Source organism: Moschus berezovskii, chromosome 16, assembly GCF_049115385.1.
Source record: "Moschus berezovskii isolate FMDL1 chromosome 16, NW_MosBer_1.0, whole genome shotgun sequence".
Classification (NCBI taxonomy): Eukaryota; Metazoa; Chordata; class Mammalia; order Artiodactyla; family Moschidae; genus Moschus; species Moschus berezovskii.
The window spans coordinates 83,563,582-83,589,591 of record NC_142475.1 but is presented as its reverse complement, the minus strand read 5'-3'; the positions used below and the strand labels follow the sequence as shown (position 1 = coordinate 83,589,591).

Sequence of the window (26,010 nt, the reverse complement as noted above, 5' to 3'; positions counted from 1 at the left end):
TGGCTTCTTCACCTCTTCTTTCTGGATGGCAAGAAACATACACTGAAGCCAGGTGACTGCAGGATTTACCTGTGAACTAAAATTTGGTGGGACGGAAGCACATCACTCTAGTGGCTTAATTAAACTGACTTCCATTCACTTCATGTACATAGAGTTTTATAATCCATTTTTAAGGAATTAACTATACCTTCTTTCACCTTCAAAATCTCTTGGTCTATATTAACTTAAATTCCTAGTCTAGCACTTACAGACGGAGAAGGCAATGGCAACCCACTCCAGTGTTCTTGCCTGGAGAATCCCAGGGACGGGGGAGCCTGGCAGGCTGCCGTCTATGGGGTCGCAGAGTCGGACACGACTGAAGTGACTTAGCAGCAGCAGCAGCAGCACTTACAGAATAGTGTTACAGGAAGTAAAAGTGTATAAATTATGATAAGCAATGATAGGAAGTCTATTTATTCTGTTTGATTTCTCTATTTACTTTTATATAATTGATCAGTGACAAAATACTTACTGATGTGAACATTTTCAGTTCAGTTTAGTCGCTCAGTCGTGTCTGACTCTTTGCGACCCCATGAACCACAGCATGCCAGGCCTCCCTGTCCATCAACAACTACCGGAGTCTACCCAAATCCATGTCCATCAGGTCGGTGATGCCATCCAGCCATCTCATCCTCTGTCGTCCCCTTCTCCTCCTGCCCTCAATCTTTCCCAGCATCAGGGTCTTTTCAAATGAGTCAGCTCTTCACACCAGGTGGCCAAAGTATTGGAGTTTCAGCTTTAGCATCAGTCCTTCTAACGAACACCCAGACTGATCTCCTTTACGATGGACTGGTTGAATCTCCTTGCAGTCCAAGGGACTCTCAAGAGTCTTCTCTAACACCACAGTTCAAAAGCATCAATTCTTCGGCGATCAGCTTTCTTTATAATCCAACTCTCACATCCATGCATGACCACTGGAAAAACCATAGCCTTGACTAGACGGACCTTTGTTGGCAAAGTAATGTCTCTGCTTTTTAATATGCTGTCTAGGTTGGTCATAACTTTCCTTCCAAGGAGTAAGCGTCTTTTAATTTCATGGCTGCAATCAGCATCCGCAGTGATTTTGGAGCCCCCAAAATTAAAGTCTGACACTGTTTCCACTGTTTCCCCATCTATTTCCCATGAAGTGATGGGACCAGATGCCATGATCTTTGTTTTCTGAATGTTGAGCTTTAAGTCACCTTTTTCACTCTCCTCCTTCTCTTTCATCAAGAGGCTTTTTAGTTCCTCTTCACTTTCTGCCATAAGGGTAGTGTCATCTGCATATCTGAGGTTATTGATATTTCTCCTGGCAATCTTGATTCCACCTTGTGCTTCTTCCAGCCCAGCGTTCCTCATGATGTACTCTGCATAGAAGTTAAATAAGCAGGTGACAATATACAGCCTTGACCGTACTCCTTTTCCTATTTGGAACCAGTCTGTCGTTCCATGTCCAGTTCTAACTGTTGCTTCCTGACCTGCATACAGGTTTCTCAAGAGGCAGGTCAGATGACCAGGTCAGATGGTATTCCCATCTCTTTCAGAATTTTCCACAGTTTATTGTGCTCCACACAGTCAAAGGCTTTGGCATAGTCAATAAAGCAGAAATAGATGTTTTTCTGGAACTCTCTTGCTTTTTCTATGATCCAGCAGATGTTGGCAATTTGATCTCTGGTTCCTCTACCTTTTCTAAAACGAGCTTGAACATCTGGAAGTTCATGGTTCATGCATTGCTGAAGCCTGGCCTGGAGAATTTTGAGCATTACTTTACTAACGTGTGAGATGAGTGTAATTGTGCGGTAGTTCGAGAATTCTTTGGCATTGCTACGATATAGATGAACCTTATAGCCATTATGCTAAGTGAAACAAACCAGACCGAAAAAGGACAAACATTCTGTGATTCTGCTAGTATGAGACTGTGGAATCATCTCAAAGCAAGTTAAATTCAAAGACAGAACAGGAGCTGAAAAGAGCTGATGTTTCATGGATGTGGTTTCACCTGGGGAAACTGACTTCCCAAGACATCTCCAAAACCTGTTGTATAAATAACTGGAATCCATATGCAATCAAATGAAAGTAGAAAGAAATTTTATGACTTATGCCAAATTCACTTAAACTTCTCAACAGACAACACGCAAAGCTGTATCTACAGTACTCCAGCTTTGCTTCTGAATATTAACAAAAAAGAACCTGAAGCCTATCCCAAAAAAGACACAAAATTTAAAACATGACCTTTAAAAAATTAAAAATCTAAACTCATAAAAGACCTTATTCAGAAAACCTAAACACAAGCCACAAACAGAGAAATACATCTACAAAATACATATCTGATAAAAGGTTGCATACTCAAATAATACCAAAAAATCTGGAATAAACAACCTCATCAAAGATGTATAAATATCTTATATCATTAGGAAATTACAAGTTAAAACTACAGTGAAGTAGCACCACACACCTGTTAGAACCAGTAAACTCAAAACAAAAAACAAAAAAATAACCCAGGGGCTTCCCTGGCAGCTCAGTGGGAAAGAGTCCACCTGACAGTGCAAGAGATTCAAATCTGATCCCTTATCTGGGGAGATCCCATGTGCCACGGAGCAACTCAGCTGTTTGTTTTCCAAAGCTAAACAAGGCTCACCCGAGAATCAAACATTGCACATCTAGTATTTAGAAAACAGCTTTGAAAAAGTGTCCAAATAAAAACTATCATACAATAACACACAGCAGCTCTACTTGTAATACCTACAAACTTTCAAATATCAGGATGTCTTCCATAGATGACTGTGTAAGCAAACTGGGATACATCCAAAGTGAGGGGGAGAAAATGCAACCCCAAAATACACCTCTTCAACATGAGAATGCAGTTCAGTTCAGTCGTTCAGTCATGTCCGACTCTGTGCAGCCCCATGGACTGCAGCACACCAGGCTTCCCTTGGAGCATCACCAACTCCCAGAGATTGCTCACACTCATATCCATTGAATCTGTGATGCCACCCAACCATCTCATCCTCTGTCGTCCCCTTCTCCTCCCACCTTCAATCTTTCCCAGCATCAGGGTCTTTACCAATGAGTCAGTTATTCACATCAGGTGGCCAAAGTATTGGAGTTTCAGCTTCAGCATCAGTCCTTCCAATGAATATTCAGGACTGATCTCCTTTAGGATGGACTGGTTTGATCTTCTTGCTGTCCAAGGGACTCTCAAGAGTCTTCTCCAACACCACAGTTCAAAAGCATCAGTTCTTTGGCACTCAGCTTTCTTTATAGTCCAACTCTCACATCCATACATGACTACTGGAAAAACCATAGCTTTGATTAGACAGACCTTTGTTGGCAAAGTACTATCCCCGCTTTTTAATATGTTGTCTAGGTTGGTCATAAATTTTCTTCCAAGGAGCAAGCGTCTTTTAATTTCATGACTGCAGTCACCATCTGCAGTGATTTTTGGAGCCCAAGAAAATAAAGTCTGTCATTGTTTCCATTGTTTCTCCATCTATTTGCCATGAAGTGATGGGACCAGATGTCATGATCTTATTTTTTTTTTATGTTTTTTGAGTTTTAAGCTAACTCTTTCGCTTCCATCAAGAGGCTCTTTAGTTCTTCTTTGCTTTCTGCCATAAGGGTGGTGTCATCTGCATATCTGAGGTTATTGATATTTCTCCCGACAATCTTGATTCCAGCTTGTACTTCATCCAACCCAGCATTTCACATGATGTACTCTGCATATAAGTTAAATAAGCAGGTGACAATATACAGCCTTGATGTACTCCTTTCCTAATTTTGAACCAGTCTGTTGTTTCATGCCCGGTTCTAAATGTTGCTATTTGACCTGCATACAAATTTCTCAGGAGGCAGGTAAAGTGGTCTGGTATTCCCATCTCTTGAAGAATTTTCCACAGTTTATTGTGATCCACACAGTCAAAGGCTTTGGCATAGTCAATAAAGCAGAAGTAGATGTTTTTCTGAAACTCTCTTGCTTTTTCTATGATCCAATGGATGTTGGCAATTTGATCTCTGGTTCCTCTACCTTTTCTAAATCCAGCTTGAACATCTGGAAGTTCAGAGTTCATGAAGCTGAAGCCTGGCTTGGAGAATTTTGAGCATTACTTTGCTAACGTGTGAGATGCGTGCAATTGTGTGGTAGTTTGAGCATTCTTTGGCATTGCCTTTCTTTGGGATTGGAATGAAGACTGACCTTTTCCAGTCCTCTGGCCACTGCTGAGGTTTCCAAATTTGCTGGCATATTGAGTGCAGCTCTTTCTCAGCATCATCTTTTACGATTTGAAATAGCTCAACTGGAATTGCATCACTTCCACTAGCTTTGTTTGTAGTGATGTTTCCTAAGGCCCACTTGACTTTGCATTCCAGGATGTCTAGCTCTAGGTGAGTGATCACACCATCGTGATTATCTGGGTCGTGAAAATCTTTTTTGTACAGTTCTTCTGTGTACTCTTGCTACCTCTTCTTAATATCTTCTACTTCTGTTAGGTCCACACCATTTCTGTCCTTTATTGAGCCCATCTTTGCATGAAATGTTCCCTTGGTATCTCTAATTTTCTTGAAGAGCTCTCTAGTCTTCCCCATTCTAATGTTTTCCTCTGTTTCTTTGCACTGATCACTTCACTGATCACTTCATCTATATACTCCAATTAAAATTTTTTTTAAGTAGAAAAAGAAAAGACACAGAAATGCTAACTCTATTCCTTTAGGCCATGGTGACCTGGGTTGGTATCACATCCCTGGAGCCAGAGCAGGCTTTGGTTCCAAGGCTGGAGTGTTGTGGAGCTGAGGGAGCTGGGAGGATGAGGCAGGCAATGTGCCCCCACAATGTATCTGGAGTGCCTCTTGCTTTCAGATTGAGTCCCCAGTCTCTGAATCCAGGCGGGTCTTCCAGCAGAGAAATCAAGCCTACTGCATGGAAAGAACGGTGGAACCTCTGGGCTGGAAGAGCTTTGAAATGTTCCCTGGGCTCCATGTGTCCTCTGGGCTGGGGTTCCCCCGCCCCCGCACCCCCCGCCAGCCCCCTTTCTTATGGTCGCCCCACCTACGAATGATAGCACCCTCCACAGAGTGGTGTTCCAGGAATTGGGATGTGCTTTGGGGAATAAAACCCACTCCAGTACTCTTGCCTGGAGAATCCCATGGACGGAGGCGCCTGGTAGGCTACAGTCCATGGGGTCGCAAAGAGTCGGACACGATTGAGCGACTTCACTTTCACTTTTTTACTTTCTTTCACTTTGGGGAAGAAAGGGGAAGGGGAAGAAGGAATGAAATGAGACACAAGCCTTGAGCGTTTCTTCTGGCGCACTGCACTCTTGACCATCTGCGAACAGGATCTTCTTTACGGCCCTGCCTGCGGAATGAGCCAGAGTTGGGCATGAAGAAATGCTGCCTCCTTGTGGCCACGTTTTGTAACAACTTTAAAATCTCTTGAAAGTCAAAGAGGACAGTGAAAAAGCCGGCTTAAAACTCAACATTCAGAAAACTAAGATCATGACATCCGGTCCCATCACTTCATGGGAAATAGATGGGGAAACAATGGAAACAGTAATGGACTTTATTTTCTTGTGCTCCATAATCACTGTGAACAGTGACTGTAGCCATGAAATTAATAGATGCTTGCTCCTTGGAAGAAAAGCTATGACCAACCTCAACAGCACATTAAAAAGCAGAGACATTACTTTGTCGACAAAGTTCTGTGTAGTCAAAGCTATGGTTTTTTTCCAATAGTCATGTATGGATGTGAGAGTTGGACCATAAAGAAGTCTGACTGCCGAAGAACTGATGTTTTTGAACTGTGGTGTTGGAGAAGACTCTTGAGAGTCCCTTGGACTCCAAGGCGATCAAACCAGTAAATCTTAAAGGAAATTAACCCTGAATATTCATTGGACGGACTGATGCTGAAGCTGAAACTCCAATACTTTGGCCACCTGGTGCAAAGAACTGACTCATTGGAAAAGACCCTGATACTGAGAAAGACTGAAGGCAGGAGAAGGAGACGACAGAGGGTGAGATGGTCGGATGGCATCACCAACTCAATGTATATGAGTTTGAGCAGATCCAGGAGACACTGAAGGACAGGGAAGCCTAGCATGCTGCAGTCCATGGGGTCGCAGAGAGTTGGACACAGCTGAGCAACTGAACAACAACAAGCCACGAAGTCAATGGTATTTTGTTACAGCAGCCTCAACAGACTCTGACACCCAAAAGAATTGAAAACTACTCTTATAAGCACCAATGAGCATGTAAGCATATGTATAAGCATATTCATAGCAGCATTATACACAGTAGCTGAAAGATGGACACCACAAATGTCTATCAACAGATGAATGGACAAACAACTTTTGTTATATAATACAGTGGAACATTATTCAACCATAAAAAGGATTGAAAGAATAAGACAGATACAAAAGGTCACATCATGTTTTATTCCATTTATATAAAATATACAGAATAGATAAAATCCATAGAGACAGAATGTAGATTAGTATTTGCAAAGGGCTGAAGGGAGGGAATATTGGAAAGAAACTACTTAGTGAGGAAGATGTTTTACTTCAAAGTGATGAAAATGTTTTAGAACTAGAGAGAAGTGATGGTTGCCCAACAATGTAACTGTTTAAATGGCACTGCTTTGTGTCCTTTAACATGGATAATTTTGTTATGTAAGTTTCACCTCAACAAGTATTAAGAGACTCCAAAGTGGTGTTCCTGTGTGTCATAATGAAATGACATTTAAGAAGCAGGTAGATCTGAGCAATGTAGGGCTATATGGCCACGGATATTGCTGGCACCCCAACTGAACACTTTTCCCCTACCTGCTTTGAGTGTTGAACTCATATCTGCCTTTTCCCCAGAGATCTGCCCTTGCTAAAACAGGAGCCACTTTAACCTGGACACTACAAGTCATCCCTTCCACCTCTTCCTCTTCACACACTTTGCTAACTGGCACAAAAATCCCCCTGGTGGGGGCATCAACCCTGCAGGACAGTCTGCCTTCCAGAGCTCCCTTAGGGAGAGGCAAGCTGAAGCTAGACCCTAACAGAGACAGAGAACTGCCCCAATAATTCATCTGAACAAGATTTGTTGTCTTAGGCTTTTGTTTCTAGGGGAACTGATGCAAAATGGTGATGTAAGCCCAATACTCATGGTGAATTTTATGGTATTTGAATCATATCTCAATGAAGCCATTACTTTGTTAATACATTATTCATTTATAATAAAGGTTTTTTGTGGTTGTTCTTGTTTTTAAGGGCCCATCTCACCAAGGTGACACATTCCTGGATTCCCGAGTCAGGTTGTTTCTTAAGTTGAAATTGTAAGCATCAATAATTTAAAGGGCAAAAATGTTTGTTCTTGACTCCCAAACACCCATTCTTTTAAAACCCTAAATTCCACTCAAATGATCTCTGCGACAATAAACGAAGTGAACGTCGTCGCCCCTGCTTAACAAATACAGCTATCTCCCCCCATTAACGTGGCTGTTGATATACTCCTTCTCTTGTGACTTCTTGCTTAAAAAAACCCATACCCACAAAGCAGGCACATCAACTCAATGTTTATGTAATTCAACCTTTATTATAAATTAAAAAAATTTTAATGGAAATGGTGTACAAGATGATCATAAAAGCATTCTAGTGAGAGACAAGTCCTGGAGATAAGTGGAAAAGGCAGCATGACAGTTCTTAGCAGCCCTTGCCACCCAAGGAGGTAGTGTCCACACTAGTCCTCAGAAAAATGAAGAAAAGCCTCCTATGTTAAAATATGGGTTTTTAAAAGAAGCTTTCCTAAAGTCAATTTCTTATAATGCAAATGCCTTGTGATGTGCCTTTACTGACCTTTGGTGTTCACAATGTTTGTATACTACTGTGTATGGCCAGGGCAGTCACCTGCTTTCACTAGCAAACTTGGGCCTGTGATCTTGGCCTCACTGTGCATCAATGTACTGGCTGTATCCAGAAGAGCTCTAGAAAAACTTATGGAACAGCTCTCTGCTCAAAATCATTTTCTTAAAATGATTGGCTTAGTTGAGAAATTAAAAAGGAAAGAGTCAGGAATTAGAAACCAACCCCTTGGTGGAAATGCAATGAATAGGCCCTGACATCAGTTCTCAGAGGGGGAGAAATAAGACACCTAAATATCCTTTTAGAATATTCCGATTCTCTTTACTGTCCCACAGGCCTGGAGGGTCCATCCCTAATTCGGCTTCAGGGTCTGGTATGGGCCTTACACCTGTTAGTGGCATGTTCTGACCCAACCCACAGGGGAAGGAACCATGTGGAAGGGTCAGGTTTCACGGGCCATGGAAGGAAGGGTTGCAAATGGGACAGCTGAGTTTGTAGGAGGTACAGCAGGGGACAGCCTGGAAGCCTGTCTCAACTGAGAGCATTATCAAGGGAGGGGTCTTCCTAACTGCCCCTCACCACCAGGTGGGCCATGGAGAGGCCTCCACGGAGAGAGGCTCAGGAGGGAGAAGGGCTCTGGACGTGGCCACACTGCTTTGTTTGGCATATCCTCCTCCTTCTGCTCCAAGTCAACGTTCTGGGAACAAGGCAGTAGGTGAGGTCTGGCCTTGCATTTACCCAGCTGCAGCTTGGACACCTCTAGGGGCCATGCCCACAACGCACATGTTCTGCCTGCAAAGTCAGTCTACTGGCTTATGCACTGCACCCCTATGGAGAGAATTCAGTTTTTCTATGCCATCTCACATTTGTGCTGGACCTACCTCAAGCGCCTGCCAAATCTTGTCCATGAGGTCCTGGGAGTTCTATTTGTAAGACACAGCTAGTCGAACTGCATCATTGAAGAGCTGTGGTGGTGGGAAGGAAAATAAGGCACCAGTGGCCGGGACTCTGCCTGCCATGTGCCTGCTGGCCCACTGTCATCACTTGTCCACACAATACTCCACCCTAAAATCACCACCTTTTCCCCGTCCCCGACTCCATGCTGGTCAATATGCCTTTTCTCCCCAATACCAGACCCAAACCATCACCTCCCCTACTGTCGACACTCACAATGACCCCTTCCTGTCACCACATGCTCACCAGGGCCCCCCAGCAATGCTTGTCCTCACCAACAGCCCTGCAGTCAGCCACTTCTCTACCACTTCCCCAGAAACATCAGTACCAGGCCTTCCCCACCTCACTAGACCATCTCTGCAGTCTCCTATTACCTTCACAACATTGGTACCATCAGCAGCTGAGACCACGTACAGGAGCAGGGAGAACTTCCTGGCAAAACTGAAGCTTTTTTGGGTCACCTTCATGTCTGCTGTAGAGAGAAGGTAGGACATTGGCCTATTTACCAATGAAAAAGGATAGAGTTTTGAAAGATAGGTCACCATTCTAGGAATGGAGGTCCCCATTCTAGGAAGTGGGACAACCAGGGACAATCAGCAGGCATGTCATAGAAAGAGCTCATTTAACTGGGATCTGTGTCTCAAGGAAGCAGGTTGGCTCACGTGGATCTTACTGGATGGGGAGTTATGGCAAGCAGCCAAGGGATCTATATTGGGAAGAACAGATCATGGATGGTTCAATGGCCCAGGAAAGGAAGAGGACATGTGTGATGGTGGGTTACCCCATGAACTGCTGGCACCCAGATGTAAAAAGCAAAGACACGGATGTAAAAGCAGACATTACTTTGCCGACAAAGGTCTGTCTAGTCAAAGCTATGGATTTTCCAGTAGTCGTGTATATGGATGTGAGTTGGACCATAAAGAAAGCTGAGCGCTGAAGAACTGATGCTTTTGAGATGTGGTGTTAGAGAAGACTCGAGTCCCTTGGACTCCAAGGAGATCAAACTAGTGTATCCTAAAGGAGATCAGTCCTGAATATTCATTGGAAGGACTGATGCTGAAGCTCCAATACTTTGGCCACCTGATGCGAAGAGCTGATTCACTGAAAAAGACCCTGATACTGGGAAAGGGAGAGGACGACAGAGGATAAGATGGTTGGATGGCATCACCGACTCGACGGACATGAGTTTGAGCAAGATTCAGGAGTTGGTGATGGACAGGGAAGCAGTCCACGGGGTTGCAAAGAGTCGGACACGAACAAGCAACTGAACTGAACTGAGATGTAGGGGTGGCCTCACCGTTGATTTTATTGACCACCACAATGCATGGAATCTCTGGCCTGTACCAGGTGCTCAGGTTCTTTTGTGATTTCCCTCTGCACATCAAATACCTGCAATCAGCAGTGGAAAGAAGACAGCCCAAGTGCATCAATGTCTCTGCACACCACCCCCAGGTGACATACACGCAAGCAGGCAAACACGGGCTCAGGAACTCGGACCACAGACTGTTCTAGGCCGCGGCTCCTGTATCCATAAAGGCTACGCCGCGCCCACCCTGCTCAGAGAATTAATCTAGAGCCTTCATCTCGTCACCAAACTTACCAACTTCAACCAAACTCTATCATTTTACTTGTTGCACCATTTACTCACTGGTAAGTCTGTAACAAACTAAGTTTTTTGGTTTTTTCTTAGTCTAATTATTGTCTAAACTTTGTTTAAAAGCTCCTTTATGATAATTTTAAATATTTCTAGAATTTCCTTTCAGTTATTTACCTTTAACTATAAACTTTTAAATTTATATTTTAAACTTTAAAAATTTTTGCCTTTTATTATTCTGCAGCTTATCATAATTTCATGAACTGTTTACAATTTATACTTTTTACCTATTCTAAAAATACCAGCAAGAAGCATCAACAATGAGACTAGCTCTAAGAGACGCTTTCATCTTCACCAGTGACTGCTGTGGACTTCAGGATCAACACTCAACTGCTTAATTTTTCCCGAGGTGATAATGCTCTCAACATCAAGGGGAAAAAAATTCTTAGAAATAACGAACAGGGGTTTTTGGTGGTCCAGTGGTTAAGATTCAGTGTTGCCAGTGCAGGGGACACAGCCTTGATCCCTGGTCAAGGAACTAAGATCCCACATGCTGCATTGCTTGGCCAAAAACAAAACTTATGAATAAACGAGATTTATCACAGTATCAGTGCAGTTCAGTTCAGTCACTCACTCATGTCTGACTCTCTGCGACCCCATGAATCACAGCACGCCAGGCCTCCCTGTCCGTCATCAACCCCCAGAGTTCACTCAAACTCATGTCCATCGAGGCGGTGATGCCATCCAGCCATCTCATTCTCTGTTAGCCCCTTCTCCTCCTGTTCCCAATCCCTCCCAGCATCAGAGTCTTTTCCAGTGAGTCAACTCGTCGCATGAGGTGGCCAAAGTATTGGAGTTTCAGCTTTAGCATCAGTACTAGACTCTCTTGGAACTAGAAGTAAAAAATGAAGAAAACCCTTCATCATAGGAATAGAAATATTAGAAATAGTAAACAAAAAGCTATTTGAGATTTTTGTTTTAGAAGTGTGTGCCAAAGACTTTTTTAGTAACATTTCTGGGAAACATAATGTGTAAAGAGGCACCCAGGTGGCACAGCAGCTGTGAGGTCTGGGCTCTGAGTATAAAGTCACTTCCTAAGCCCATATGGGCCCAGAAGCCCAAGATATCCTATGAATCTGAAAAGGTTTTGGGGGAAAGATCCATTTTTGAGTTGAATTTTCACTAGTTAGGACATCCCTTCTGATATTAAATAAAATTAAAGGACCAGATGAAGGGTTTTCTAAATTTATATCATTTCTCACTAATTACTCTTTAGACCATTTTCATAGAAAACAAGTAGTTCCACACAATTAGGATTTCCAGCCATATTACATGATGACACTTGGTAACAATATTTTTAATATCATTTTGTCTACACAGTACTTTACTGTTTAACAGAATACTGAAAATATAGTCCAACATCCCAATTTTAAGTGCAATAATCAGAACCACCATTGTATTTAGGAAAGGCATATAATATTCTAAGGAAAAAAAACCTTTATTTGGAGTGTGAGGAAGTTTTGCTGGGACAGTGGTCCTTATGCTGAAACTTTGTTTCTCATGTCTAACAAACTAACATGCATCTTTACCAAAACTCACTACCATTGGGAGACTACTCTGAGACGTAACTTCAAGATGTGAGAGAAGCAAATGAGGCGTCCTTGAAGTTCCTCCAGAGACGCTTCGGTGCTGCCCGTGAGCTCCTCGATGACACTGGGTGTCACCGGCAGGGGCTTCGCCCGGACTGGAGGCTTCCCGGGGCCGGGAGCCTGAGCTCCCCAGTGTGGCTTCACGCGCAGGCAGTCACAGCTTCCTGTGCACCTTCTGGTGCTGGATGAGGTGGCCGTGCTGGTTGAAGGCGCGGCCGCACTCCGCACACTCGTAGGGCCTCTCGCCCGTGTGGATGCGCTGGTGCTGCACGAGCACCGAGTACTGGCTGAAGGCCTTGCCGCAACGGCTGCACTCGTACGGCCTCTCGCCCGTGTGGGTCCTCAGGTGCACAATCAGCGTGGCCTTCAGGCTGAAGGCCTTGCCACACTGCGCACAGCGGAAGGGCCGCTCGCCGGTGTGCACCCGCTGGTGCTGGACCAGGGACCTGCGCGCGCTGAAGGCGTGGCCGCACTCGCCGCACACGTAGGGCTTCTCCCCGGTGTGCACCCGCTGGTGCTGGGTCAAGTGGGAGTGCTGCACGAAAGCCTTGCCGCAGGCGTAGCAGCCATAGGGCTTCTCCTCCGTGTGGATGCGCTCGTGGTTCAGGAGGGTGGAGCGGTGCCGGAAGGCTTTGCCACACTCGCCACACTCGTACGGCTTCTCGCCGGTGTGCACGCTGTGGTGCTGGATGAGGACAGAGCGGTCACTGAAGGCGCGGCCGCACTCGCCGCAAGCGTAGGGCTTCTCCCCGGTGTGCACCCGCTGGTGCTGGAGCAGCGTCCTCTTCACGCTGAAGGCGCGACCACACTCTGCACACTCGTGCGGCTTCTCCCCCGTGTGCACCCGCCGGTGGCTGCGCAGCACGGTGCTGTGGTTGAAGGCCTTGCCACACACACCGCACACGTAGGGCCGCTCGCCAGTGTGGATGCGCTGGTGCTGCAGGAGGTGCGAGAGCTGCGTGAAGGCCTTGCGGCACTCGAGACACTCGTGTGGCTTCTCCCCTGTGTGGATCTTGTGATGCTGGGCGAGATCCGAACTCACTCGGAAGGCCTTTCCACATTCGTGGCACGCATAGGGCTTCTCGCCCGTGTGGATCCTCTTGTGCTTGCTGAGCACTGAGCTCTGGCTGAAGGCCTTGCCACACACACCGCACACATAGGGCCTCTCCCCGGTGTGCGTCCTCTGGTGCTGCAGCAGGTGGGAGCTCCGCCCAAAGCACTTCCCACACTCCACGCACCGGTAGGGCCTCTCCCCGCCAGGAACAGCAGGGCGCTGGGTGACCGGCGCGCTGGGGCTCACGGCCTGGCCTTCAGAGGGGCAGGCAGGGCTGGGGCTCAGACAGAAACTCTGCTCCGGTTCGTAGCTTCCCGGATCACTCCACTCGGCAGGCGTTTTCCTCAGAATCATTGATATCTCCTCTGAAGTGAGCGGCCTCAGGCTGGAGTCTGTGTTCTGGTCCTGATCCTTGTGCTCACATCCTGAAACAAAACCAAAACCCAAGGGAGCGTGTTCACCCGCTCTGAGACTGCAGAGTACATTCCACCCTGCAGGCGCTCCACCGGCACAGGGCGGCCCTCAAGTGCCCAAGGCCAGAAGCCACCAGCGGGTGACTAACAGGAAAGGGGACAGTGTGGCTGCAGAAAGGCCAGGTCCAATCGAGAGCCTGTGAGGGACACACACGGTCACAGCCCCAGCCCTGCCCTCCCTGGAGGGACCAGCGGCCGTTAGAGGCGGCACTGAGGCAGGACCACACCTATTACTGGGCGGGCCAGGGAAGGGGCTGCGGAGCGGAGCTGGAGCTCCTGAGAGCCCGTCCTGCAGACTCCCACCTGGGGAACAAGCCAGGGCGTGCAGGTGGCAGTGAGGATGGCTGAGAAGGCGGGGTGTTTCTACACTCAGGTCAGGGGCACTGCAGGTTGAGCGGGTGAAGCAGGGTATGCTGAGGATGACAGATTTTAAATCTTGAAGACAGAGCCACTGAATTGACAAGACGTCACCAGGAAACAGGACTGTCCCAGGAGGACTGGCTACTCAGAACGATACTCATCCACAACACTCGACAGGCGGGGAGGGCGAGGACGGGGACAGGGCAGAGCCAGTCCTCCCAGGCCCATCTCAGCAACACCTCTGCTGCTTCCTCCAGTTCCCACAAGGCCTGGTTGGGGTCAGTGTTAAAACAGTCCTTGAGGGATGTCCTAGAGCGAGAAGCCCAGCGGACAGAGCAAGACCCAAGAGGGGCACACCTTGGGGGAGGCTTAGCCAATGAGAGAAAGCTGGACCTTCTCAGTCCAGGGGACCCACGTTCTGCATCACGGCCAAGACACAGAAGCCCTCCCTACCTGATTCCGGGGGGTGAGGGTCTCTCTGGGGTTTCTGTTAGGAAGCATACTGAATGGCAACCAGCCACATTCACTGGATTTTGCTTTTTCTGTAACGGGGATATTTTCAAGTCCCATCAATCTTCCCTTTCTTGGTGGTAACAGTATTACTGAGATGTAAGCTTCATTGTTCAGAACTTAGGGCAGGTGCTGTGTGACAGGCTTCCTCCAACCCCACAAGAGCCCTGAGAAACAGCAGGCTCCAAAACCAAGCAGGCCCTACACCAGGAAAGGCACTTCCAAGACAGATTCTGCCTGAAGCAGCTGCAGGGGTCTGTGCCTAGGAGGTCCACATGTTCTTGTTTGCACTTTTTTTTTTAATATAATTTTATTTTATTTTTGGCTGTGCTGGATCTTCACTGTGGTGACAGCTTTTCTCTAGTTGCAGTGAGCGGGGGCTACTCTCGAGTTGTGATATGCAGGCCTCTTACTGTGATGGCCTCCCTATTTCAAAGCACGAGCTCTAGGCGTGCAGGCTGTAGCGCTTGTGGCTCATGGGCTGAGTAGCTGTGGCTCCTGGACTCTAAAGCGTAGACTCAGTAGTTGTGTCATGAGGGCTTAGCTGTTCCACAGCACATGGGATCTTCTCGGACCAGGGATCAAACCTGTGACCCCTGCACTGGCAGGCGGATTCTCAATCACTGGGCCACCAAGGAGGTCCTGATCAATCTTCTCACATATAGGCAAAATCATGAACTACAAACAGTGCTTTTCCTCTTTCTTTCCAATTCTTACAACTTGACTTGTGCTATTGTCTGGTCTTGCCAAATTATGGATGGCACCCCCAGGACATCTGTGGACGGTGGGCTCCTTTGCCTCACAGCAAACAGCTCTAGCCGCCCTAAGAGTCAGGTTGAGAAACTTCCCTTTCATACTTAGGTGCTTCCTTCTTCCCGAAACCAGCCCGTGTCCCTCAACCTCTGATGTCCATTCAGAGCAGGGACCTGTCAGGGGCCCGGAAGCCACATGTGCTCACCTTGCCTCAAGACACCCAACCCACACCCAGCTGCACTTACCTCCCTGCCCATTCCCTGCACTGGGCCTCTGCCTGCTGCCCTCTCACCCGCAGGAGTCCCTGCCAGATCAGACCCCAGGAGCACCCACAGGCACACAGCAGAGAGGTCACTCCGTGCTCACCTGAGCGGCTGATGCCCCAGCCCCTGAGCTGCTCGTTGCCCTGCTTGTCCAGGACCCACGGCTCCTCTCCTCGCTCCAGCTGGGAGATCACCTCGGGCTTGGATCCTGGAATTCCTGCTCATGGGGAGGGAAGTCGTTTTGTCTGTACAATATCCACAAGCACCCTCACCTCGCCCCACCCAAGGCCTGCAGGGGGCCTTACCCACGGAGACCACGTTCCCATAGGTCTCCATCATCACGTGTCGGTAAAGGCCACGCTGGGCGGGGCCCAGGCGGTCCCACTCATCCTGGGAGAGGAACACGGCCACATCCTCGAAGGTCACCTTGGCCTGGAACAACAGGGGGCGCTGCACGTTGGACTCAAAGTCCATGTCCCAGACAAGGAGGGTGCAAGCAGTGTGGGGTGTGGGGATGCACCCCTGGAGAGGGGGAGACAGGAAGGGGCCACAGTGTTCAAAATGCAGTGATGCTCAGGATGCCACCAGGCCTCTGGGAGTGGGAGGACGTGAGGATGGCGGGGGCGCCACAAAGGCCTTGGGGCTACTCACCTGAGGCACCGCTGGTGGCGGCAGGAGTCGGGCAGCCGCCATCATCTGGTCTGTGGCACGTCTGAGGGAGATGGTATCAGAGGAGCGTGGAGGGCTGAGGAAGAGGAAGGAGCATATGAGGGGCCCAGGATGGTCCCACCCAAGACGCCTGGGGATGCCATGAGCCCCAAGGGCCGATGGACTGCCCAGCCTACCAGCCACGGCCTGTAGTACACACACAGGGCTGAGTGAGCGCATCATGGGGAGGGGAGGAACACCAGGCCTGACTGCCTCCAGAGACAACCCCCATGCACTTGTGGTGTGGGGACCACAACCCTCCTGTGGGCCCGCTGATGCCCTGGGAATGCCTAGTCCTGCCCGGCAGCTACAGTGGGGGCCTGGTTCTGGTGGATGTATCCAGAGATACATCCCCTACATGCGATCTGAGCACCTGACAGGGAGGCCTGGGGCTGGGCTCTGGGACAAGTATTGCTAAGGGATGTGCCACACCCACCTGCCAGACAGAAGAGGGCACAAGCCCAGCAGGCCCGTCACCTGGGAAAAATGAAAGGAGTGAATAAAGTTAGCTCAGAATTCATCTGAAACACTGATGTTGGACAAACAGGCATGAGGGTGCCACCAGGCACAAAGAACTGGAAACAATGTGGCTGGTCCCACTTCTCCAGCTCTCAGAACCGACGGTGGGGGAGCCGCTGCCTCCTGTGGCTACTCCAGTGCACACACGACCTAGAAGAGCAGTACCACTCCCTCAACCCTTCATGGGCTGCCCACACCTGCCATCTCTCATGGACTGTCATCCTCCCTGTCATCCTAATCCGGCCACTCCCTCAGGGGGTCTCCGTCCCCTCCACCCCAAGTGGCCCCTGTCAGGGTCTCCTCTGACCTCCATATGACCAAATCCTTGTCTGCTGTCAGCGGTGGTCTCCAGCAAGTCAGTCACTGCGGGGGCCCCTGTCCACCCTCACCAGCACGAGATACTGCCTCCCTGAACCATGCAGCTCTGGTCCTCTGGGAACCCAGAGAAGGTAGACAGTCATTTTCACTATGACCTGACCACACCTGGGCAGGATCTAACAATGAGCACCCATAGGAACTCCGTTCGTAGGCTCCCCGTGGGTGCTGGCAGCCAGCACAGCAAATCTAGGAGCTGCTGGATCATTTGGCCCGAGACCTCCAGCCAGGCCGGCTCCTGCCTGAGCCCATGTCTGTGACCCCAGCTGCTTCCGCCCCACAGGCCTGAACGCCCAGTGGAGAGCACGGCTCCTGTTGGTGCGGTAACCTGGCAATCGCCTTCCCCTCCAGCTGGCCATCTCCTCAAGGGTGTCCTCTAGCACCTCAAACACTTAACATCCAGCCCCGACACCCATTCCCTCCCCAGGCCTGGTCTGCCCCTGACCTGGCACCTGCATTCGATCCAGACCCTGAAGTCGCCCTCCTGCTCACCCTCTCACGCACACCCACTTGACCCGCCCTCCAGAGGCAGCACAGTCCTGCCCCGCCCCCACGGGAGGCAGTGTGCCGCCTCGGCTCCAGGCCCCGCCCCCACGGACGCAATGCCCCTCCTCGGCTCCAAGCCCTGTCCCCACAAGAGGTAGGGCCCCGCCTCGGCTCCAGGCCCCGCCTCCGCTCTTGAGGCTGCTGAGAGCTCTGCTCTGAGCGCCCTTCCCCGCGGCCGAGTCCCTCCTGCCCCTCAGCTGGCGCACAGTCGTCACCCTCTCACTGAAACCGTTCCCAACCCACCTTGGGGCCCTCTGCCTCATCGTTCTCACACCCCCTGCCCGTCCCAGCGGAGCAGCCAGTGGCTGAAGCATGGCTGAACAAGTGTATGAAATTACAGGAGAAATGATTCCACACTCCACCCTTCAGAACAGCAACAAGGGCCGGAGGAGCACTGCCAGCAGCAGCGGGGAAGTGGCGTTTCTGCTAGCTCTCTCTCAGGTGAGAAAGTCACCTGGCCTGTTTAGGTGCAGTAGACCTACCTCTGGGCAATGCACGCCTTCCTCAGATGGACTTGAAACCAGAAGGGAAGGGGACTGAGCACAACCCTTAAAGATGAAACAAAAACTGGTTAGAACCAACTAGGCGCAAGATGGCGGAAGGCTCGCCTTCCAGTGGAGGCTGAGCCTCAGTATATGCTCACTGTGATACATCAGCTAAATGACAACAGACCCACAGTCCCCATAGTTCCAAGGCCAGACGAACAGAAAGGCTGAAAAGTGGGCAATGACCCAATTCCTGAATTCCTGGAAGCCCCTGGCCCTCCCTGAAATAGTTGGATTAATCCTCCTATTCAGCAGCCTATGAAACTACACAGCCCATAGAAACTAACCACCTTACATTTCAGGACCTTTTGACACAGACACCATTCTAAGAAATGTGTATCTCTGTAAATAAATCCACTTCTCACCTATCACTTTGCATCCTGCTGTGAATTCCTTCTGCACTGAGACACACAGAACCTAAGCTTCAGTAAGTCCTGAGTAAAGGTGTGTGGTTTCAATTAAGAGACAGTGTGCTCGAGTCTCAGCTCGTGAGTTTGAATCCCACATGAATTGTGTGGTTTCAGAACAGACTCCAGGATGGTGCTACTGCCAAATCCACCAGTCCTTCCACACACCAGTCCCGCACCCACGAAGACCAAGATTCAGGTTGCGCCAGGCGGCCACACAGGTCAGCAAAAGCACAGGATATGGAGGTGTTCACAATGCTCCTGTTGCACAAATAATGACCCCAGGACCACGAGGGGATATGAGCCCCTGTCCACAGAAGTAGACACACCAGACTGAGATGACACAGCTCCTCTGAGGGCCTCAGGAGGACGACAAGGTTAAAGAGAGCATGTAACTAAGTGTCACCTCATCTGATGAGATGAGATTAACTCAAACCCCCGGCCAACAGTTTGAGGCACGGAGGGACAGAGAAGGGGACAAGATTCCCACCCAGTGAATTCCAGAGAAGCATGCAAACGGAAAGCGGAAGAGCTCTGCCCAGGATGACCTCTAAGTACTGAAGGAAAAGAGTATATCATAAAGTATGCCTGTTGGTCTGCTCTGAATGTCTGTGCCTCCAAATGACCTAAGGCTCAATGCCGGGCGGTGGGGTGGGGGTGGGGGGCGTTGCTCAGGTCCAGAGAGTGGAGTCCCCTTGATAAGAGACCCCTCCCTCCACGTGAGGACACAATGTCTGCAGCCAGGATGAGGGCTCCTGGATCCTGCTGATCCCGACCTCAGATGTCTGGCCTCCACACTGTGAAATGACATTTGCTGTTTTACAGGCTGCCCGGTCTCTGGTGCTCTGTTATAGCAGCCCAAATGGAATAAGACTCTATATTCTGATAAAAGAGAATGAAAACAAATGTAAAACTGGAACTAACTAGTTTTTCATTTTTCTTTACTTGTACTTTGGTAGATGAGATCTGGGTCTCCCAGAACAAGTCTGCGTGGAATGAAAAGACATGCAAAAAACACTGCAGGCTGCTAACTGACACCACAGGGATGACAACAGAGCCACCCAGGCACTGAAGCTGGTTTTTACTCAGGGCCCATAGCTCAAGGCAACAGGAGTTCAGGAAGGAAGGGAGAACAGGTGAGCAGATCAAGTCCTATTTAGATGGTCCCCAAAGTCGGAATTAACACCATGGAGGGTCAAACTGGCTCTGAGGAGCTGCCCAGGGAAGCCATGCCACCCCAACACAGAAACAAGTACAAAAAGCACCCGCCCAAGGGGTGCCCACAACAGCAACCCATCCACCCACGCCCCAGAGAATAACCCAAACCAAAGCAGAGCAGGCCAACGTTCTCTGCAGCAGTGATCACACTGCAGTGAGACACTCTTCCAAGTGAGTTCTGGCTCGGGTGGTGACTAAGGGACAGGAAGTGAAAACGGGGCTGCAGAGACGAGAGTGCTTAGATTCAACGTTATTGTTAATTTATTCTGTAAGCTAAGCTTTAGTAACTTCTAGCGCTTGCTGGTCCTCACAAAGACCCCACCAAAAGTGACAGGCGTGATAGGCACACTCGCAGTCCCTGGTCTGGGGTGGACAGCTCCAGGGTCTCCCGACTCTTCCTCACCATCCTCACCCCCAGGTTTTCCCGCTGCAAGACCCGCTCCTCTTTCTTCATCTGCTAGAAGCCGGGCCCTCCAGGCTGGAAACACCTTCCAAAGAGGCAGTTCTGATCCACCTATAGGTCCAAACCACAACCCTGCATACTTCAGAGGAAAATGATCAGACATGTATCCGCACAGGTAGCTTTTCTACACAGCAGCAACACAGAGTCAGAAAATATTCAGGGAAAACAGTTCTAATCACAGACAGCAAGAAACAAGGTTAAAGTAAACCTTAGAAATATGCTAATGCTGCCCCTTGTGTCCACAAAGTCGTAGTGCGGAAAGCCAAGCAGTCCTGGACTAGAAAGGGCAGAGTAGGGCCATATCTATAAACAAACAAGACAGGCCAGGCATTAAAATCCTGGGGAAGATGTTCCAGTAACCTCACCCAGACAACAGGTCTAAAATTAGTCCTTTGCACAAAGCTCAACCAATCTCCCAGAAAGCTAAGCAAAAGCAGAAATTAGCCTCCCTACTGGGGTCCCAGCAGCCTGCCCTCAGGCCTCGAGGGTGTACTATCCTTTATTTGCTGAATAAAACTGAGCTGTAACTGAGCTTTTAAAAAAAAAAAAAAATGAAATGAGATCATTTGATACCATATACTGAAAGCACCGGAGAAGGCAATGGCAAGCCACTCCAGTACTATTGCCTAGAAAATCCCATGGATGGAGGAGCCTGGTAGGCTGCAGTCCGTGGGGTCGCTAAGGGTCAGACACAACTGAGCGACTTCACTTTTCACTTTTCACATTGGAGAAGGAAATGGCAACCCACTCCAGTGTTCTTGCCTGGAGAATCCCAGGGATGGGGGAGCCTAGTGGGCTTCCATCTATGGGGTCACACAGAGTCGGACACGACTGAAGTGACGCAGCAGCAACTGAAAGCACGGGCTTCCCTGGTGGCTCAGAGGTTAAAGTGTCTGCCTCCAATGCGGGAGACCCGGGTTCGATCCCTGGGTCGGGAAGATCCCCTGGAGAAGGAAACGGTAACCCACTCCAGTATTCTTGCCTGGAGACTCCCATGGACGGAGAAGCCTGGTAGGCTACAGTCCACGGGGTCGCAAAGAGTCGGACACGACTGAGCGACGGAACGGAACTGAAAGCACACGGCTAATGAATGAAAAAGAGATAAATTTTAAAATTACATGATAAAAAGAACCTGAAAAAACTCTGGGGAATAGAGACCCACAGATTTGCATGAAAATCAAAACCTTTGCACATCAAAACAACACAAATGCCATAAATGGGCCCAAGATTTGGGAGAATTTAACACTGGACAAAGGTGGATTTCCAAATCAACGGAATTCAGTAATTCAGTACTGAAATCCAATTCAGTAGGTAGTGTCAGAAATACCAGGGTTTAGGGAAAACACTGAAGCTGGATTTACAACTTTCCCCACACCAAAATGATTCCAGATGGAGTCAACGTTTCACAAGTACCAGAGAAAAAGAGTTTATTTTAGAACTAAACTTGGGAGTAGGGAAAGCCCTTTAAGACACAGCACAAAGCCAAAAGCCTCGAGGGTAAATATTTGACCACTGAACACTCGAAATCTTCCATCTTAGAACAAAACATCACAACCGGAGTCAGATGATAGTCTGAGAAGAAAGTGTTCCATACACCCGTTAAAGAACCAAGCTGATCAGAACGGAAACGCCAGGCAGCGTACATCGAGGGTCCGGTTTTCCGGCCCCGAAGCGCAGCGCTGGGCAAGCGCCCGCGGACCCCGGGAATGGCTGCTCGCGCTCACGAAAGGAGTTTTCACAAATAACCGAGACGAGCCTCGATAAAAATGGAGGCGGGAGTGGATTCGGGACGAAGCATTCTCCCCGGAGAGATGCCGACGGCGATCCCGGTGGAATGAGTGTTCGCGCCCCTGGCCCACACCCGGGCCCAGCGCGAGGCCGGAGCTCCCGGGGCCGCCGACTACCGGAGGCGTAGGGCTCGCCTTTCGCGGGAGCGGGGAGGGCCCGGGGGCGGCGAGAGCGGGGTAGGGGCTCGGAGTGGGCAGGGAAGGCAAGGGGCGCTCGCGGGCAGCGCCCGATCGCATGGAAGGTCCTGGCCCCCGCCCCGGCGCGCGGGTAGAGGGTGCGGGTGCTACCCGCACCGCGACTCACCGTCCCCGCAGCTGCCTCACCCGCAGGGGCGGCCGCCCGCACAGCACTCAGACAAAGGGGACGCCCCGCCCCGTCTGCGCATCCGCCAATCGCAGGGAGCCACGCCCCCAAGGGCCACGCCCACGCCTCCCAGCCCGCCACTCCTAGGACGCGACACTTCCCAGTCCGCCTTGGGCCCCGCCCTACGCCTTTCTCCTGACTGACGCACGCGCCAGAGCCACCGAGAGACGCAACCTCCACCGCGCCTAGATAGGCCACGCCGCGTCCGGGTCTCCTACTGGCTGCACATCCGGCGGCCTCGCGGAAGCTGCTGCGGGTACCTCATACCTCCGGTCCAGCGGGCACAGCCCGAGCCCCAGTCGGGCGGGTTCTCGCCCTGTTACCTCCAGATGTCACGCTTGCCTGGTCTCGTGTGTGGCGGCGAACTCCTCCCCGTCCCCTTTCGCTACTGTTTGCCCACAACGGCAGGGCAAGACCAGCGGGGGCGGGAGGAAGAGGTGGCCGTCGCTGCTGCCTGCCGCAACCGCTGACTCCCCCAAGGAGTCCTTACAGGTGGCTCGTTGGCTGGGAGGACCGGCCAGAAAAGGTGGTCTGGGGAGAGGCCCGAGGCTGGACATGGGGCAGGATGTGGCAGTAATTCTGTAGATAGCGGGCCCCGGCGTCAGGGACAGGGTTTCCACTCGGGAAAGGTGAGGTCAGCTTCCCACAGGGAACTCGTCTTTCACACACACCCTGGTGAGGCAGGGTCCTCTCTACCAAGAGACTGAAGCTCAGGACCCAGGTTGTCCGATTTGGCCCTATTTTTGGACCATCCGAGATGGTTTTGGCCAGTTTCCAGTGTTAACATAATTAAACGAGGAGGCCATTAGCCTGGGGTGGCTTTGCTGCCTTGGTAGCCCCCAGCTAGGCTTTCCAATTAAGTTGACGGCTTAAGCCCTGGCCTGTCAAAGCCCTTGCTTTGCTTTTCCGGCTATAAAAACTAATATAGCTCCTGCTGGCGGAGCGCTCCTTGAAGGAGGAAACAGAGCTGGATTCCATCTTAGGCCAGGCTGCGAACATTAGGCACATGGTCACCCTCCCATTGGAGTCTGAATTTTGTGCCCGGTGTGTATAGAAATGGCACACCAATGGAAAACCAGAACCCCCGGATAAAAGAGCCTCAGGACTTGGACTCTCCTTGCCTAAAAGAATATTCTAATTATCTCTGTAACTGAACAAAGTGGTAAATTACATTATGTTTATCGGGATATGACCACAGGCCTATTGATATATATACACTGTTTATCCAGTCTTGTGACACATGAATCATGGGTTAACTTTGATTGTATCGCTCTTTTACCGTCCAGACTAGTTTCAGGGAATTTGGGGAGGAGGGTTTGAGCACATACACTTAGGGTATATAAGGTTTTCACAAAAACTGGTCAGGGTCCTTGGCTAAAAGGAGACTGCCTTGGGCCCGCCAGTGTAATAAATTGCACTTCACTATCTGCATTGTCCTTTTGAGTGAGTTTGTTTCCCGGAACTCATGGCTACAACATCCTAACCACTATTCCATCCTCTGTTTGCTCACATAAGCGCTTCACAAATTCTAATATGCCTCAGTTTACCTTTTAACAATGAGGAACTTGAGCCCTGCAACGTTGGTCCCAGCAGAGAACTGATGCTTCTAGGATCTTCTCAGCACACCCTGCTTTGTTTTTCTCTTCCCAACTATTTCAAGGTCCATATAATCAAAGCTGTGGTTTTTCCACTGCTGAGTTACGTTAGGCTCCAAAATCACTGAACAGTGGCTGCAGCCATGAAATTAAAAGATGCTTGCTCCTTGGAGGTGGGGAGGGGAAGCTATGACAAACCTAGATCACATATTAAAAAGCATGCCAACAAAGATTTGTATAGTCAAAGCTCTGACTTTTCCAGTAGTCGTGTACAAATGTGAGATTTGGACCATAAAGAAGGCTGAGCGCTGGAAAATTGATGCTTTTGAGCTGTGGTGCTGGGGAACTCTTGAGAGCCCCTTGGACAGCGAGGAGATTAAACCTGTCATCCTACAGGAAATCAATCCTGAATATTCATTGGAAGGACTGATACTGAAACTCCAATACTTTGGCCACCTGATGCAAAGAGCCAATTCATTGGAAAAGACCCTGATGCTGGGAAAGACCGAGGGCAAGAGGAGAAGGAGGCGACAGGATGAGATGTTTGCATGATATCACTGACTCAGTGGACATGACTTTGAGCAAACTCTGGGAGATAGTGAAGGACAGGGAAGCCTGGCCGCAGTCCATGGGGTTACAAAGAGCTGGACATGACTTAGGGACTGAACAACAACTTATTTTAAAAGCGTTCGTTCATAAAGATTGAAAGTATATTACAATGAAATACCTGCATGTCTTTTGCTTAGTTTCAGCAACTAACATTTTGCTTTTTTTTTTTTTAAGCAATTCAACAACTAGCTTTTGTGTGTGTCCAGCTCTGCCACTCTTCACAGGCATAGTATTTATTGAGTGCCTGTTGCATGCTAGCCAGTGTTCTAAGTGCTGGGTCTACATGAGCAGGTAAAACAAGCAACATTCCCAATAAGTCCCTTTCTCATAGGCTTTACCTGTGAGTGGGGAAAGCAGGTAGTACACAGAATCAATATGTGAATCAGAGTGTCCAGAGGTGGTATGAGCCATTAAAGGTCCAGGTGGGCACCACTGCTATTCACAGTGTCCCATGGCTCATCCCCAGGTCCAGATGGAGGCAGTTTTTTCCTGTATTTAAAATCCTGGGTTCTAATTACATAAACACATTTATTAGTTATATGTAATGATGTCAGAATAACAATGTCAATATTATTAACACTATGATTATTGAAAATAGTCTAGATTTGTTTTGCAGTTCTTGCTGTTAGGATATATCCCATTTGGGATATGACCTTAACTCTACTATTTCACTTGTTTGCTTTTTAAGGTTACATTTTTAACATTTTGATAAAATTTTGTTTTGTGATTATGTAAACTTAGAAGGAAAGTTATGACCAACCTAGACAGCATATTAAAAATCAGAGACATTACTTTGTCAACAAAGGTCTGTCTAATCAAGGCTATGGTTTTTCCAGTGGTCATGTATGGATGTGAGAGTTGGACTATAAAGAAAGCTGAGTGCTGAAGAATTGATGCTTTTGAACTGTGGTGTTGAAGAAGACTCTTGAGAGTCCCTTGGACTGCAAGGAGATCCAACCAGTCCATCCTAAAGGAGATCAGTCCTAGGTGTTCATTGGTAGGACTGATGTTGAAGCTGAAACTCCAATACTTCGACCACCTGATGCGAAGGGCTGACTAATCTGAAAAGACCCTGATGCTGGGAAAGATTGAGGGCAGGAGGAGAAGGGGACAACAGAGGATGAGATGGTTGAATAGCATCACTGACTCGATGGACATGGGTTTGGGTGGACTCTGGGAGTTGGTGATGGACAGGGAGGCCTGGTTTGCTGCGGTTCATGGGGTCGCAAAGAGTCGGACACGACTGAGACTGAACTGAACTGAAACTCTATATGGTTTCAAAGTCCAGTACACAAAAGAAAGTACATTCAGAAGACTTGCTTCCCTCCCTGTTCCCACCAGTCTCTTACCACGCTGCCCTATTGATAGCCATTTATCAATGCTATGGTTTCTGGCTCCATTTCAAAAA

The 26,010-nt window shown here is 49.0% G+C and overlaps 1 protein-coding gene across 4 annotated transcripts; it reads right to left on the bottom strand.

Annotated features, from left to right (window-relative positions):
• Window positions 1-5,324: 5,324 nt before the first annotated feature.
• ZNF250 (zinc finger protein 250) lies at window positions 5,325-22,398 on the bottom strand. Of its 4 annotated transcripts, XR_008686690.2 has the most exons (9): window positions 22,339-22,397; window positions 18,097-18,162; window positions 16,611-16,651; window positions 16,118-16,211; window positions 15,772-15,898; window positions 15,570-15,683; window positions 9,185-13,532; window positions 8,738-8,821; window positions 5,325-5,368 (listed from the first exon to the last, which is right to left on the bottom strand). XR_008686690.2 is itself a non-coding variant. In XM_055431928.2 (7 exons), exons 4-7 carry the CDS (start codon window positions 16,160-16,162, stop codon window positions 12,208-12,210), a joined length of 1,611 nt encoding a protein of 536 aa, XP_055287903.2. In that variant the 5' UTR covers window positions 16,163-16,211; window positions 16,611-16,651; window positions 18,097-18,162; window positions 22,339-22,397; the 3' UTR covers window positions 6,521-12,207. The 4 variants fall into 4 exon arrangements, 2 of the variants coding, with proteins under 2 accessions (XP_055287905.2, XP_055287903.2); XR_008686689.2 differs by lacking the exon at window positions 5,325-5,368 and having other exon boundaries at window positions 6,522-8,821; XM_055431928.2 differs by lacking the exon at window positions 5,325-5,368 and having other exon boundaries at window positions 6,521-13,532.
• Between the last annotated feature and the right edge of the window lie 3,612 nt (window positions 22,399-26,010).

Bases quoted from the DNA above. Each gene is read 5' to 3' on its own strand.
- ZNF250 (XM_055431930.2), bottom strand. From the start codon at position 16,162: ATGATGGCGGCTGCCCGACTCCTGCCGCCACCAGCGGTGCCTCAG. The intron at 15,899-16,117 runs GTGAGTAGCCCC...CTGTTGTTCCAG, and splicing joins CGCCACCAGCGGTGCCTCAG to GCCAAGGTGACCTTCGAGGA. The intron at 13,533-15,569 runs GTGAGCACGGAG...GTTTTGTTTCAG, and splicing joins CTGGGGCATCAGCCGCTCAG to GATGTGAGCACAAGGATCAG.